The sequence below is a fragment of the Stegostoma tigrinum genome, chromosome 11, assembly GCF_030684315.1.
Source record: "Stegostoma tigrinum isolate sSteTig4 chromosome 11, sSteTig4.hap1, whole genome shotgun sequence".
NCBI classification, from domain to species: domain Eukaryota; kingdom Metazoa; phylum Chordata; class Chondrichthyes; order Orectolobiformes; family Stegostomatidae; genus Stegostoma; species Stegostoma tigrinum.
Window position 1 is genome coordinate 42,633,915 of NC_081364.1, and position 17,036 is coordinate 42,650,950.

The 17,036-nt window shown below is 38.3% G+C and overlaps 1 protein-coding gene across 7 annotated transcripts in view; it reads right to left on the reverse strand.

Moving 5' to 3' along the window:
• Positions 1-17,036, reverse strand: part of LOC125460268 (microphthalmia-associated transcription factor-like) — a 287,495-nt gene that overhangs the window by 27,867 nt on the left and 242,592 nt on the right. For all 7 annotated transcript variants that reach the window (XM_048547522.2, XM_048547527.2, XM_048547525.2 and 4 more), the window contains 3 exons: positions 8,247-8,474; positions 4,968-4,991; positions 3,729-3,824 (listed from right to left, as the gene is read on the reverse strand). In XM_048547522.2, the coding sequence (XP_048403479.1) occupies positions 3,729-3,824; positions 4,968-4,991; positions 8,247-8,474 (348 nt within the window). The remainder of the gene's footprint in view (positions 1-3,728; positions 3,825-4,967; positions 4,992-8,246; positions 8,475-17,036) is intronic.

A 17,036-nucleotide genomic window follows, 5' to 3' on the forward strand; every position in this document is an offset into this window, starting at 1 on the left:
ATTCCAACACAGAGTTAAATTTGAGACCATTACCTCTGTCCTCATTTGTTTCTTTTTCTTGGCTTATATGCTTGGTTTCCTCTTTAGCTTTGCTTTCAGGGAGTGTTTTTTTTACCATTCTGCCATTCGCACCATTCTAGTCAAATCTTTTGTTTCTTTACATAGCCTATTACCATTTCCTTTGGCCATCAACACTTTAATAATTTCCTTTGCTTGTTTTACATCCTTTTGTTTCTTGCCCCACTTTCCCTTTTTCACTTGGTATTAACAGGTTTCGCCACTGATGCTGCCAGCCAGTCGAGTATTTCCTGTATTTACTGTTCTCACTGTCTAATATGATGATCTGGATTTGGTGTGTAATTTCAAAACACGCACAACACTTGGAAATGTAGTAAGCAACCAGGTGCAGCAGATATTTATGAGAATGCTGGAAAGGCCAAAGAGATGAGAAAAACTGGAGTAGGTGTTATAATTAAAGCAGAGATAGTTAATAAAGAAATTTGACTGAAGTGTGCAGAATTAGGAATGGGTGTGGTACTTTATGGGAAACTGTTTCCTGTGGATGATAGGTTAAAAACCATTGAACAGAGATGTAAAATGACAGGCAAAAACGAGGGACTGACCTATCCCCTCCCTACCTCCCCACCCATACTCTCCTCTCCACCTATCTTCTTTTCTCTCCATCTTCGGTCCGCCTCCTCCTCACTCCCTATTTATTCCAGAACCCTCACCCCATCCCACTCTCTGATGCAGGGTCTAGGCCCAAAAGGTCAGCTTTTGTGCTCCTGAGATGCTGCTTGGCCTGCTGTGTTCATCCAGCTTCACAATTTATTATCTTGGATTCTCCCGCATCTGCAGTTCCTATTATCTGAGGCAACTTGAGGATTTTTTTAAAGCAGTAAGTTCTTATTATCTGAAAAGGTGGGGGGAACAGATTCACCATTAACATTCAAAAGTGAATTTATTAAATACTTTGAACGGGCAAAGTGTAGGAAAGAACACAAGTGGGATTAATTGAATAGTTCTCAAAGAGCTGGCACAGATAAAATAAACCAAATGGCTTGCTTCATAGTAACATCCTACTGAGATTGAGATTTTTTCACAAAAAATTTCCAAGACAGGTAATACAAAAATTGAAAATTTTCTATCAAAATAGATATGGATCCATGTGGAGCCAAAAAGATGTAACTGAACTTGAAGCACTGCTTGAGATTACTGGCCTGCTACATTTTGAGATACTTACATTTATCTGTGGTTCTGATATAATGAATAAAAGTTTCAACAATGTTTCAATAAGCCATGATCCTTTTTTTGTGCGACTATGAAGGGTTTTTCTTAAAAAAAGTCAGGCAACTTAAATGCACACAGCTACTTCAAAGATGCCTTTGATTACCATTACATTATGTCTAGTTAAAGTGAATATTCAGAGTCTTATCATAACTTATGCAGCCTCGTTAATCAAATCTCAGCTGTTTTAAAAAAAACTTGATAAATATCTTGCCAAGCCATTCACAGCATGCAAAATAAAACCCTGCTTTTTTTTGCACACTGTCTTATCGTGTCTTCAAAGAGTCCAAGAGTGTTTCAGATACAAGTGTTATGAAGGGGAGGTTAAACATTGAGCCCCTCTGACAATTAAATTGAAACATCGACCCCAATTTATTACGGTGGGAGTAAAGGTTCCCTTCTAATAATTAAAGCCAAAGCACCTAGAGAAGTTTGCCTTACTCCTTGTAATCAGTTAAAAAAGAGTTCAATGAAAAATTTCTGATACACACACACACACTTTATAAGTAACAAGTAACAATTTATTTATTTAACCCTAACAGTGAACAAGTTACCAAAATTACTAACAAGCCAAACAATTCTGCCCTGAGTACTAACTATTCCAGAACTGAACTAAAGCCTACTGGTATGCTATTCCAATAAACATAGGTCCCAGTCATATAAATCCAAGTAATAAGAAAACAATAAATTGAAACTTAGTTTCTCAAAATATACAGAATGTGTCTTCCAGAATGCTCTGCCTTTTCCACTGCCTCTCCAGCATTCCTTCTGCTGATCCTGCTGTCAGGATTGTTTTCTCTTTAATTACTTCTGTGAGGACTTTTAGGTAGAAGTGCCTTGATACATTTTATGGCACTTTTTTTTTAAGAGAACTTATTGATTTCATGTGAGAACGAGATATTTATTCCTCAGATGGTGGGTTTGCTCTTTGCCCTTCAAATCACAGTTGGTTCTCTGCTGATTTTCCAAAAACCCTTTTGTTTTATACCCTTGATGAACGTCCACTTCTTACACTAGGATTGGTCCCTGGTGTTAATACCATCAGATGTGAATTCAAGATAACAAGGTATAGAGCTGGATGAACACAACAGGCCAGGCAGCATCCCACTGCAAAGCCAGATTTGAATTTAATTGGCTTTCAGTTTCTAAATGCTTGGTTTAAATTAATTGGCTGATTCAAGCTTGTTGCCAAAACATCAAAAACAAGCCTAAGGTTTTCAATCACAGCTAATTGATACAGATTTCAATTTTTAGGACTGTCTGCAACTGCTTAAGACCCATTTTCTGTCTACATCTCTGAGCTAAGAAAAGCACTTTATCTCTAAAGGGCCACACGCTGTTTTCCTTTATCCTTTTTATATAAACAAATTCTAGCTTCCTGCCTTCCAACTCATGATTACTCTACACAACTTCATAACACAATGAATTGCGGTGAAGTCCTGTCTTGCAATTGTATAGGTGTCAGCAATATCCACTTTTGCAGATCATGAATAGTATTAAAGATTAAATAAAAGCTCACATTTTTTTGATATGGCTTCAAAGTTATTGTCATCTTAAAGTGTTAACATTTACAACCAAACGGATAGGCTCTATTCAGTGTGATTATGGTACAATATGTTTCTTCACTCATTGTCTGACAATTATACCTCAACATTTGTGTGTCTCAGACTAGTGCTGTTGCACTTTAAATGTCATAAAATGAAATCAAGTACAATACAATTTTAGATGCTAAATGATTTCACAATTTTACACTTACTTAATTAATCATCATTTCTCGAATATAACTTTTCATGGTAAGGGAAAAATTGTACTCAAGGAGTATGTCTATTATTGATGCAGTGCTTTGTTCAAAAGTCATTTAATTTAGGTTTCCTCCTCAGAAGTTTTCACGAGGAAAAGTTAGTATCCTAAGTAACGAGAGTGCAGTGTTGTTTCTTGGCTGGCAGATAATGTCTTAATTTTTCATGCAATGTGCAGCTTCCAGCACGATATTACATGGGTTACATGTGTACCTGAAATTTAGAGTGAACCCACAGACAAATAGAAAATTGGCCCAAACTTATTTAAATTAATTCTGCATGTGAACTGTGTTTAAAAAAACAGTTCTGATAATGCCGCAACTTTCTCACCGAAGGGAAGGAGTAGTAACATATCAAAAAGATGATGGAAAGCAGAAGAGAGAAACAATAAAGTGGTTTGTGTGTGGAATGAACTGCCAGGGGAAGTGGTGGATGCAGGTACTGTTACAATATTTAAAAGACACTTGGACAAGCATATGAATAGGAAAGGGTTGGAAGGACATAGGTCAAATGCAGGTAAGTGGGACTAGTTTAGTTTAGGAACATGGTTGGCATGGACTAGCTGAACGGAGGGACTGTTTTCACGCTGTATGATTCTACAACCAAGACTCTAATCCAAATTGATAGGAGGTACAAAATTACCGTATTAGCCATTGGAACTCCTGGGTCCATCAGTCCAAGGATGTCATCATTATAACTTGACTCCAGGCTAATAATGTCATCAATGACATCATCCATCTGTACCAAGCAGCAGGAAAAGAGCATGTAAGAAACAAAAGCCTCAGATCTGCCAGGAAATAGTGATTTTTAATTTTAAAATTCTTTGGACTATTCATAGTAATATCATTTTTCAAGCAGCTTCATTTATAGCATTGAGAGAAAAATGTGCGATCACACTAAGCCTGCTTCTCTCATCTTGGAACTTGTTAAAATTATCACCATCACAGCCATCTGGTACACCAGTGTTCTTTTAATGAACAGAAAATTATAAACCTAATTTTAACATTCATCATTAGTCATCAGGCTTGCTAAATCATTGTTTGCCATTCATATCAAAACGCAAGTTTTCTCCTGATGGTAATTTGACAATGAAATGAGTTTCAAACTTTATGATGTAGCTTTTTATTCATGCCCAATAATCTACATCAGCAGGTAGACTGACATTGATAGAATTTAGTCCATTTCCATTCTACTGCTTTTAAATGACAGATAATTTAATTCACGATCTGATTTAGATGCGATCACACATCTGAAAGGTGGAAGGCAGATTTTGGCAGTAGTAGGTAGTTTTTGAACCTGAACTATGAATCCTAAATGTAAAGGGGCTCTGTGAAAAAACAGCTGAAAGCGTGTCATTTGATTCATAAAAGGCATGGTACCCACCTGATTCTCTGCAACTTGCAGTCCACTTAATAGACTGATAACTGATAATTAACAAAGGGAGAGTTTCACAGCATAGGCCAAACTTTCATGGAAGTGTTGAATTTTGAGAAGGATTTTAAAATGAGGGTAAAAGAGATGGTGAGGCAAAAGGAAGGGGTAAAGGGCAAGGCATGACACCAGTGTGAGAGAAGTAGACAGTGCACCATCCATCATTATGCATTACCAAATCAAAACCAGTCCTAACTAAAAAATTACCCCACTCTAATGACAGATCATCAATATAAAACATTGATGCTATTTCTTTACACACAGAAGCTGCCTGAACTGCTTCACGCACTTTCTGTTTTTGCCTCATAGAGAGTTATTTATTTTTAACACATAAATTCTGACATGAAATGACAAACTCAAAATAATTATTGATTTTAACAATTAATAATAAGGCAACACATTCAGCAGGTTTCAGTGAATCATTAGCATTTGTAAATTACTTTTTATTACCATTTTCATTTCTGGTAACCAGACCTGCAAAAGAAACAAGAAAAATATTAGATATTATGTAAAAACTCCCTAAAGATTGTGGGCCTTATATAAATAGGCATACTTAAATTATACCACAAACTCAGAGAATTATCATTTAACATCCCCTAGCATGCCTCCCATGAAATAAAGCAAAATACAATTAAGAGAGAGACAGCCTTTAAAAGCCTCCATCAGAGGAATTGAATAAATGCCTTTTATTTAAATTACACAACCTGTTGAAGACAGTGAATACCCTATCCAACTTTCTGATAGGTTACTTAAAAATCTAAGAGTTGCAGCGCAATATTTGTCAGTATGCTGCAAAATCGTGAAGCTACAACCAAAGGAAACTATAATGTGGGGTTCCCACTAGGTTGTGCTGTTTTCTTCATAACAATTCATGTGAAACCAGTGCAAAAGATTGAAGAATTTCAGGCACCTATTATACGCAGCACCAATCAAATTTCTGATACCTTGTAGCCCCTCTCAAAACAGCCAATTTCAAAAGTGGATAAAATATCATTGTGAATTTCTGTTAATTGCCTGTCTTTGTTGGGTCCAAATGAATCTTTTAAATTCAGAAAATTTTAGATGTAAAGACACTTCTAGTTATTTCCAAAATGGATATTTACAGTTGGCGATCTAGATAGTGAAAAAAATGCTTACCTTTGTGATTAGCCCATTTTTTGGTTTTAGTAATTAAACTGCACCAAGTTAACATTGAAATATATATTTTTATACACAGTGTATCAAAAATATATATTTTCCCAAAGGAAAAATGTATACTTATGGTGTTAATACTTTGCCTCATACTGTTGGTTAAAGGCAAATACTGGGGGAGTGGGGCTGATTCCAGAAAACCAAAGCAATTTTGGATACAATTTACACTTGGATCATCAATTATGTCCAAAATAGAAATGCCTTACCTAGAAACACATGTAAATAAGCTTTATTGTTGCTGTACTGTAAAACATTAACAAGTTTAAATTTAATAGTCCACTGAGCTATTGCTAACACTACAATAGGACATCTTCAGACACTAAAACTATCTTGTACTGAAAAGTATACAGTGTTGATCTATAAATAGAAGATCCTCACCAGCACTTTGTTTGTTCTTGTCTTTGTTGGGGTTCACTTGTTTCACAAAACAGTCCTTATATGTTAATTTCTTTTAAACAGTATATTGCAGTAATACAACTGATCTGTAAACTCGTTTATAAATTTTGGCAAAATTAACATTGGCTTCAATTCTATTGCTGGTAAATCCTTATATTAGTGTTTGTATTTCTTCAGACTATAACTTCCACAAGTTTTAGTCCTTGTTTAAAAACAAAATATTTCACAGATGACAGCACCAAATAGCACATGTACGAAGGGACGTAGCTTTAAGTTGAGGGGTGATAGATATAGGACAGACGTCAGAGGGAGGTTCTTTACTCAGAGAGTAGTAAGGGCATGGAATGCCCTGCCTGCAACAGTGATAGACTCGCCAAGTTTAAGGGCATTTAAATGACCATTAGATAAGCATATGAATAATAATGGAATAGTGTAGACTAGATAGGCTTCAGTTTGGTTTCATAGGTCAGCGCAACATCAAGGGCCAAAGGGCCTGTACTGCGCTGTAGTGTTCTATGTTCTATGTATGCGCCGATAAGCATCCTGTAATTGATACACTCAAACTAAGATAGAAAAGCATCCAGTATAATGAACATTATTAATTTTCAAACAAACCAGAGGTGACGTTAGTCAACAATGTTCTTCTTTTAGAATACGATAAATATTGTGTATATTTATATTAACAAAATAAATATCGAATTTTTAATAGTCTATCATTTTCTACCGATCTTCGCTTAACAGTAATGACCCACATAATAATGGCCGTCCTTTGAATGATTGGGTTATTTCCTGACGCAAATAGACAACACATTGATACAGATCACCTTTAGGTTTAAGTTGGGTAAATAGTTAGGCCTCTAAATATACCACTTTCATTACAGGGTAACTGGACTCCATTGGGAAATGTTCTGCAGAGTGATCATAATGGATTTCCTCCTATGAGTACTTTTAAATATCTGCTCCGCACAGGTTAGTTTGGGCTATCCAGATGCTACAACAACTTGGAATAGGTTGGTCAAGTATCATAAATCATGGGTGAGGTTCAGCCACTAAATTCAATTCTCACATTTCTTGAGGACAAGATTTTAACAAGTGCAAATCATTGATAAACCACACCCTAAAACAAACAAATGTGCCACTGCTGGTTTATTAACAGATATTATTGGAGTGGCAAACATGCGTGTTCAACCTGGTGAGATTTACTGAGTGGGCAGCAGTGTCAAAAGCATAATGTGTTAGAAACACAATGCTTACAGTGACTAAAATCCAGATATAGCTTTAACAATTTATTTTTTGTTTCTTCATGTCTACATTTAACATTAAACATGAATCGATGGGCAACACACTTGCTCAGTGGTTAGCACTGCTACCTCACAGCGCCAAGGGACCAGGTTCTAATCTGCGAGATAATAAAATGTGAGGCTGGATGAACACAGCAGGCCAAGCAGCATCTCAGGAGCACAAAAGCTGACGTTTCGGGTTCTAATCTGCCCTTGGTAACTGTCTGTGTGGAGATTGCAAATTCTCCCCCTACCTGTGTACGTTTCATCCAGATGCTCTGGTTTCCTACCACAGTCCAAAGATGTGCAGGCTAGGAGGGTTAGCATGGGAAATTCCGGGAGCACAGGGATAGGATGGGGGGGATGGGTGTAGGTGGGATGCTGTTCAGAGGGTCGGTGTGGTCTCGAAGTGCCAAATGGCCTGCTTCCACACTGTAGGGATTGTGTGATGAAAGAAGTAATGTTTTCGCACTGTGTGTTGACCATTAAATTCTGTCAGAATTAGAATGACTGCACCTAAATGCTATTATTTCTGATACATACTGAGACACACACCTCCAGAAGACACTTTCTCAACCTTTTGCCCCTACTAATATACAAATTTGATCTAAATCTTTCATTCTTGAATTCAAAGAAGCAAAATATTATTAAATAAAATAAAATTCACAATAGTTCCATCAAACTGCAAAAACAAAGTATAAGATGTTCAAGGTAATTTTATCTTAACAATACAGGGCTCTTTTTATAAGATGCATCGATAAATAACCACTAAAATTCATGTTTAAGTTGCTCATACATTGCTTAATGATTTACTTTTTACCTATTAACCCAGCAGGTTCTGTAAAAAGAATTTTCGGGTTACCTCTTTTTCACAGTTTGAGCTGATGTTTAGCATTGCCATTGGGCTGTTCGGTGCACTGCTTCCAGTTCCTGGAGGCATGGCATGATCACTTGGTTGGTTAGAACAGGGCATGCTTAAGGCTTGGTTTGTCAGCTTGTTGCCGAGAGTGGTTGACAGATACTGCTTTACCTGCTGCCTTTGGGCTTGTTGAATGTGGTACTTGGTTGGATTTTCAAGGTGGGTTTGCACCTGCATGTAGAAGAGAATTTTAAAAACAAATCAGTTTCATGCTCTCATTTGTTGTTATTACTTAAATGTAACATCATTCACAGTGTAACAAAAGCCTATGCATAATTGTGAAGATCTTCCCGGCCAACAAGTGAGACTCTGAGGAATGAAACAAAATGACAACAAAAATTCAAGATCACGTTCCTTCAGAAAATATTATTAGGGAGAAACTTCAAAGTATTTCCTCTTTTGCAAGATTTTATAAGAGCCTCACAGTTTGTGAGTTTACTCCAATTGAGCTACAAGCAAGGCTGCAAAGCTGCATTGTCAACCTACGATTTTACTGATTCTGAAGCTGTTCCTTCAACTGTATAACAAAGAGCCTTAAAATTGCAACACCGCACAGTTTTCACAGTCATGAAACCAATTACCACATATCAAATTACAAAATTAATTTACTCTCGAATTCAATAAAATGCCCATTTGCTGATAGTTCGGTTGCAAATAACTGTTTCGCATTGATGAGCAGTCCTTTCAGGAGTTCTTTGCATATAAAAATTGGTTACCTTTATCAGTTGTTTTGAAAATTGCAAAGTCTTTGCAATAGGTACCATTAGCTACATATAATTAGAAGGTAAGTAAGTCAAGAATATCAAAACTTTGAGTAGTAAAAAGTAAGCAATGTTGCTTTCAAGTGTTGCTGGAACAGCCAATTCTCAAAGAAAAATTAAATACTGACCATTTAAAGCACTTTTCTATAAAACCTACCTTATAATGATTAAGTTCCAACATTTCAAGTATGATGAAGCATCTACTAGTATTGTAAAATAATCAATATGTATTAGAGACGCAGCCAAGTTCACTCCACTCAAGGCAAGTGATCACTTTTGACTATGACTGAAACATGGTTTACAGTGGCCTAGATTAAATGGCAAAAAAAAGCCTTATAAAATGAAAGCTCCCTTAATTAGTTATGCATATAAAGATATCAACAGCACACAGAAGAAGCTTTCAAGATGCTATGGTAGTTAGCCATATAAATTAAAAATGATTTGCCGTTAGCTGTTTTTACACAGCTTTGACGTCACTCTTTTTATGCATAAAATGGGTTCTTTCATGGGGAGACTTTTTTTTGACTGATAATTGCTCCGAGGTAATTCATTTTCTTATTCCAGCACCAACTTTGTAAGTAGAATAATGAACAAAACTCACAAAGAAATCTTTTATCTAAAATAAAAAAAGAAAACGCTGCAATGAAGTAGTTGTGGAAAGATCTAAATATTATGAGAAATGTTCAAATAGATATGTAATTATCTCCAAAGTCTTTTACTTTTCCTTTTACTTTGCTCATCCCAGTTTACCCATTCATTTTTGTCCCATTACAAGCTCTCTGTTGGTGCTTGATCAGAAAATTTGAGATGCAGATTTTGCCAGAACTCAGCAGATGGATTGTAATGGCAAACTGAACAATATCAATTTTCCTCTGTCTTAAACTTGCCTTGATTCTCCCCAACAATCCACCTTAAACCTCCACTCTGAGCTTGTAAAACTAAAATTAATCAGATGAGTCAGATGAGCAACGGTAATCTAAGTAAAATGCCTCAATGTGGTTTGACACATAGGCAATCTATTTAAGAGGCAACAGACTTAATCTTTCTTAAAAATAGCTGTTATTGAAGAATACTTTTGATTTTGGGAACTACTGTTTGGTTTTCCGAAGCTTCTTTTTCTGTACCATTAACTATTATATCATACAATTACTTTGTAAAAATATTACCATATTTCTTCTGACATATAGGGATTTTGGACTCTCACAGAAATTCATCAACATCCCCAATAAATTATCACTGTTCCACTAAACATAAAGAAACTACACACATGCTTTTTTTAAAAAGATGCCGCACAAGCCAATAGGGCAAACAAATGTGTTCAGAAAAAAAACCTGACACACTTCCATGGGCTTATATACTTCTAATTAAATTTATGTAAGACTGAAGTTATTGTCCTATGTTCCCACAACAAAACTGTACTCTCATTGCTAACTCCATTCCTCTGCCTGGGTACTGTACGAGACTGAACCAGGCCGTTTGCAACATTGGCAATATATCTGACAAGCTTTGATTGAGCTTTCAACCTCAACCTGAATTTATGGTTGAATGATATTCTAAGTGGCATCAATTGATGCATTGGCCCAATAAACTGTAACCTATCAATAACCCAACTATCACTGTTCATTTCCATCTCCCCAACTTTCTCAACTCTTCTGTTGATGAAACACTTGTTCCTTGCCTTTGCTACCTCCAGCTATCTTGCTGTCACCCAAAACGCTTATCAATGTCCTAACATTTTGCACAAATCTATTCACTCCTCACCACTGCGCACACTGACTTCCAACCACTCTAAGTCAAGGAACACATATTTCAAAAACGTTCATTCTTGTTTTTAAATCTCTCTATGGCATTGCCTCTATCTCTTCATGAGCTCTGAGTAAGTAGCACTCATCTAACTACAGCCTCTCGAGCATCGATGATTTTAACCACTCTTCTGTCATGTTCAAGGTGCTCGATAAATAAATACAATTGTTGGAAATTTACCTGCTGAAACCACAAGGGGGCATCACTTCCCTGTCTATATATACAAGACCACAACTGTGAAGAGATTTTCCACCTTCTGTGCTACAAGCGTACAACAACTTTCACATTTCGTGATTACGGATACTGCAAAAGTATGATTTATCAATGAGCAGAAAATAATGAAATAACATTTCTATCAAAAGATACATCAAATTCTATATAATGAAATGTGAGGCTGGATGAACACAGCAGGCCCAGCAGCATCTCAGGAGCACAAAAGCTGACGTTTCGGGCCTAGACCCTTCATCAGATTCTCCAGCATCTGCAGTTCCCATTATCACTGATCAAATTCTATATAGCCTTATTCCATTCATACAACAAGAAACTGCTATGTAGAATATCTTGAAAGGATTGAAAGCAGTTTGCCTTCATTGTACAAGCAATGCTGAAGCTGGGTGGGAGTGTGTGAAATCACCAGAGCAGTTTTGCAGAAAATTGTGCTTTACAAATAATTTAGAAATTTTGCCCTTACAGCTCGACCAACACTCTCTGCAGGTGAAGACATCACGCAAGGGCAGTTATGAGTCAACCACATTGTTGTGGATCTGGAGTCACATATAGGCCAGACCAGATAAGGATGGCAGTTTCCTTCCCTAAAGGACATGGCAGATGGCAGGAATTTGAACTCAATAAACATCTGGAATTAAAAATCTAATGATGACCGTGAATCTACTGTCGGGAAAAAAACATCTGGTTCACTAATATCCTTTAGGGAAGGAAACCACCATCCTTAAGGGGCTGCATGGTGGCTCAGTGGTTAGCACTGCAGCCTCACAGCACCAGGGGCCCAGGTTTGATTCCAGCCTCAGGTAACTGTCTGTGCGGAGTTTGCACATTCTTCCCGTGTCTGCGTGGGTTTCCTACGGGAGCTCCGGTTTCCTCCCACAGTCCAAAGATGTGCAGGCTAGGTGGATTGGCCAAGCTAAATTGCCTTAGTGTTCAGGGGTGTGTGGGTTATAGGGGGATGGGTCTGGGTGGAGTGCTCCAAGGGGCGGTGTGGACTTGCTGGGCTGAAGGGCCTGTTTCCACACTGTAGGAAATCTAATCTAATCTTATCTCGTCTGGCCTACACGTAACTCCAGATCCAGAGCAATGTGGTTGACTCTTAACTGTCCTCTGGGCAATTAAAGATGGACAATAAATGCTGCCTAACCAGTGACGCCCTCATCCCTTGAATGAAAAAAGGAAAAAACAGTTATCAACAACTGTTTAAAGAAGCTCAACAATAAGCTATAACATGGCACTGTTCTCATAACAAAAAAGCAACTGAGAACCATTTCAGATGATTAACTATTTAAAAAAATTTACTTTGGTTTCAGTCACAATTCTTGAAAATAAACTTTAATGTCTCTCCAATTCTGTTTCTAAATTTAGGATTGAGTGATATTCTAAGTGATGTCAATTAGTGCATTGGTTCAATAAACTGTAATGGCTAAGTGTCAAAATGATATTTTCTGCATTCACACAAAATAATTCCTCCATAACTGTTGTATTCTGGTCTGTAGTATCAGACAGGTAACTTGGTCAGTGAGGTGGGAGGAGCAGATAGGTAGGAGAGAAGATGGACAGGTCAAGGAGGCGGGGATGGTCATGGGATGAGTTCGGAGGTGGGGAGATTTTGAAACTAGTAAAGTCAACGATGAGACCATTGGGCTGTAGGCTCCGAAGGCAGAATATGAGTTGCTGCTCCTCCAGTTTCCAGATGGCGTTGTTGTGACACTGGAGGAGGCCGAGGATGACGTCATCCAGGGAGTGGGAGGGGGAGTTGAAGTGGTTTGCAACTGGAAGGTGTTGTTTGTCGCTAACAGAGTGCAGGTGTTCTACAAAGTGGTCTCCGAGCCTCCGCTTGATCTCACCAATGTAGAGGAGGCCACTTCGGGAACGACGGATGCAGTAGACCCCATTAGCGGATGTGCAGGTGAACATCTGTTTGATGTGGAAGGTTTTTTTGGGTCCTTGGATGGACGTGAGGGGGGAGGTGTAGGGGCAGGTGTAACACTTTCTGCGGTTGCAGGGGAATGTTTTGGGGTGGTAGAGCTAGTGGGACTGTGGAGTGGATAAGGGAGCCATGGAGAGAGCAGTCCCTATGCAAGGCAGATAGGTTTGGGGAGGGAAATATATCCTTGGTTGTGGGGTCAGATCACAGGTGGCGGAGAATGATACGTTGAATCTGGAGGTTAGTTGGGGTGATACTTGAGGACAAGGGGATTCTGTCTTTGTTTTTGTTGCGGGGAGGGCATGTGAGGGCAGAGGTGTGGGAAATGCAAGCGATGTGGTCGAAAGCATTTTTGACTGCTGAAGGGGGGAAGTTGCGGTTCTTGGAAAAAGAGGACATCTGGGATGTGGAACGCCCATTTTGGGAGTAGAAATGTTGGTGGCAGAGGAATTGGGAGTAGGGGATCACATTCTTGCAGGAAGATGGGTGAGAGCAGGCATAGTCTAAAATGAAAAAGACCTGGTTTACACAGCATCTGAGCAGTGAATGCCAACATATTATCAGGCCTACAAAAGCTGTCAGCGGCAATGTTTGCAGGTATGCACTTTGTTTGTGCCTCTTAGCCTTTGCTATGCAGTCCAACATCTTATTTGTTTCGTTACAACTAGAGTTGATGGTATTAATGACTTTCACTTCACTACTGGGGTTACTGTTCTGTCTGAGACCTCCTGTAAGTTCTAATGGATAATACATTTAAATATTTTTCATTTAAAGTTGCATTCATTTGTGTTAATGTTCTTTCCATAGTGTTTAATGTACATTCTGTTTTCAAGTTTTTAAGTAAAATATATTCATATACACTCTGCTGGCCCTAATATTATCACTGTTAATGTTGCTGGAACTAATGGATCCTTAACAAAATACTTCACCCACATGAAGGGCAATAACTGTGGATTTTTTTTGTTCCGATTTTTACAAAACAACTGCATTTTACAGAACAATTGCATGTTATCTCTGTATAAATTATCAATAAAGTTTCATTTCAACAATTAGGATTATTTTTCCTTAAAGAGAAAATAATTTTAAACTAAATTGCGGATATCATCGCACTAATTAAGGCTTAGTGCTCATATCTTCCGAGGCATTATTTATTTGTTACTTAAAGTATCTGTTTCCTCTTCTTAATTCTGCAAGATAGTGTTGAGTCTTTTAGATGATACAATAAATTAATGCTCCCTCTTCCTTGAATTGGAATAAAACATCCCATGGCAGTACAGCGAACAGCGTGAGTGGGGTTGGGAGTTAGCTCTTGTGTTCAGCTCTATACTTATTCCGTAAACAAACTAATTATCATCACTTTGTAGCGTGTGGGATTTCCTGTGATTAAATGAATCACATACTTCAGACATTGCAACAATGACAACACTTTAGTTTATGGTCCAAAAGCACAAGGACTGCATCTATGTTTTTGGAATCACAAACTGGGCAAATTGAAGTTTCAGTACAGCTGTGTTGCAGAGAAGGTATTAGTTGTGTTTTGTTTTGCAATTTGAAGGTTAAACATTAAAGTGTGTGGTGCCCACTTATTGATTACACAAGGTTATGTACATTTTGAACAAGCTGGATTTTTGTGAGACAAGCAGACACCGCATGTCTGAATGTTAAAAATCTGACCTGCAATGGCTTTGGATTTTAAATTACAGTTTAGCGGAGGTGATGGCCTTGTGGTATTATCTCTGGACTGTTAGTCCGGAAACCCAGATAACATGTGTTCGAATCCTGCCATGGCAGATGATGAAATTTGAATTCAATAAATATCTGTAATTAAGAATCTGAAGATAATCGTGAATCCATTGTCGACTGTCAGGAAAAACCCATCTGGTTCACTAATGACCTTTAGGAAAGGAAACTGCCATCCTTACCTGGTCTGACCTACATGTGACTGCAGGCCCACAGCAATTTGGTTGATTCTTAACTGCCCTCTGGGCAATTATGGATGGGCAATAAATGCTGCCTAGCCAGTGGCACCCCTCATCCTGTGAATGAAGACAGGACACCTGAAAAGGAATTGCATTCTGTACAAGTGTGAAACACTATATTTGGTTTCTATCCCTGAGTCTTACTGGGATTCTTGCACCATCATCCCAAATCCACCACACTAACAATCTACCACAACCCCTATGGCTCCCCCTCACCCAATGCTCCTCTGAAGACTGAAGACTTTTCCACTTCATCCCTGGCACTGTGCCACGTTAAGAAGGGTACTGTGCACTTGGCATTCCAGGGGTGCCCTGTATGCTGTACACAGTTTGATGGGTGCAACAGAAGACAAGTGGAAATGGACGCCATATTTTGCAGACACAGACTTCAAGATCCTCGTGGACAGGGGTTGAAGCAAAGAATGTCCTTTCCCCCCAGGATCACCAGTACAAATGACTGCACTAGACCTTGTCAGCCTGGTCTGAGGTTACCACCCAATTCAGTTTGACGGAACAGCCAGCAGGGCAGGAATAAGGTCATCTCTCAGCTATCTCACACTCACTATCTCTGCAATTGCATGCACATCCCACCTACTCCCATTATTGTACTCAACATTTTCACACTCTTGGTCTCGCTCATCCCAACTGCCCTAGATACTGACCCCGCATGCCCTCTGCACTGTTTCCTCAGTCATTTGGGACACAGTACCCACCTGCACCAGCACAACCCAATGTCATCTCACTTAATCTCTCCCTTTCTCTCATTTCAGGAGAAAAGGTCCATCATAAGGGAAGAAAAGCCAGGAATGGAATGGTTATCAACAATGAGCCCCTCAGTAGTTTTATTTTAAAACCATTCAACAACACAAATAACATGCTAGGAAACTAAAAAACCTGGGATGCAAACTTCTCAAGAATCTGTTCTTGCCACTCGTAACATGCTTTACTGGAATCTAGACCCCCTTGGAAATCCTTGAAGATTCATGTATCCAAGACTGAAAATTCATTTATCACATTGGAGAGAAAAGAACAGTTGCAGATGTTGGAATTCAGAAACTGAACAGAAAATTCAGGATATACTGAGCAAGGCAACCAGCAGACAGAGTGAGAAAAGAGGTTGATATTACAGATGTTGATCATTTCTCAGATCGCCACTCCACACTAGACACAATGTCCTCATCTGGCTCCACTTGTGGACACAGACTTTGACGAAAGATTAAATGGTAGAAACCAAACCATAAATGCCTAAAAAACAGAGAACACAAACTCTACAAAAAGAATGCTGTCAAATAAAGAAAAGGCTGATAACATCAGTTCATGCACAGTTCAGTTTCACTCTTAAAGACTTTATTTATTCTATTCTTGCTCTGGCTTTGCACATTCATAGATGGCCTCTTCACTGTGAATGAATTGAACAGATGAAGAAAGCCTATTTATTCCTAAATTAGTGCACTCTGCTCTGTTCTTTGTCAAGAATGTCTAATGTACCATCTGGGATCTGAGCTAAAAACAAGTGAATACCTGGTTATGGGATCCTATTTATGGCAATTTAAATTGGCACACTTGTGTTGCCCAATAATCGATGTTATGATCCTGTGATTCATGGTCCTATCTATTCCGATTCCACTTCAGTAGTACGGTCTTACTCATTTTCCAATGCTAAAGATAAAAACTGAAACCTCAGCAACTTTTAATTCATAGGTTCTGACGATCCATATCACACCAGGGAAAAATACAGACAGGAGAAATTAAATGTCAGACTATAATTCACCTTAGAAGATGCACATTCTCGGCGAAGACAGCATGACATTTAACACTAAAAACGAAAATCTCCAGGAAGATGACTGTATCCACACAAAGATCAGATCGCTGCACAAACTGAATCGGCAGACAATAGAGATAAGTTTTGTCTGTAAACTCCAAACAAAAACAGAAAGTGCTGGAGAAACTCAGTAGGTCTGGCAGTATCTGCGAAGAGAAAAACAGAGTTAATATGTTGAGTCCAGGGACCATTTTTCAATACCAAAACCAGCTG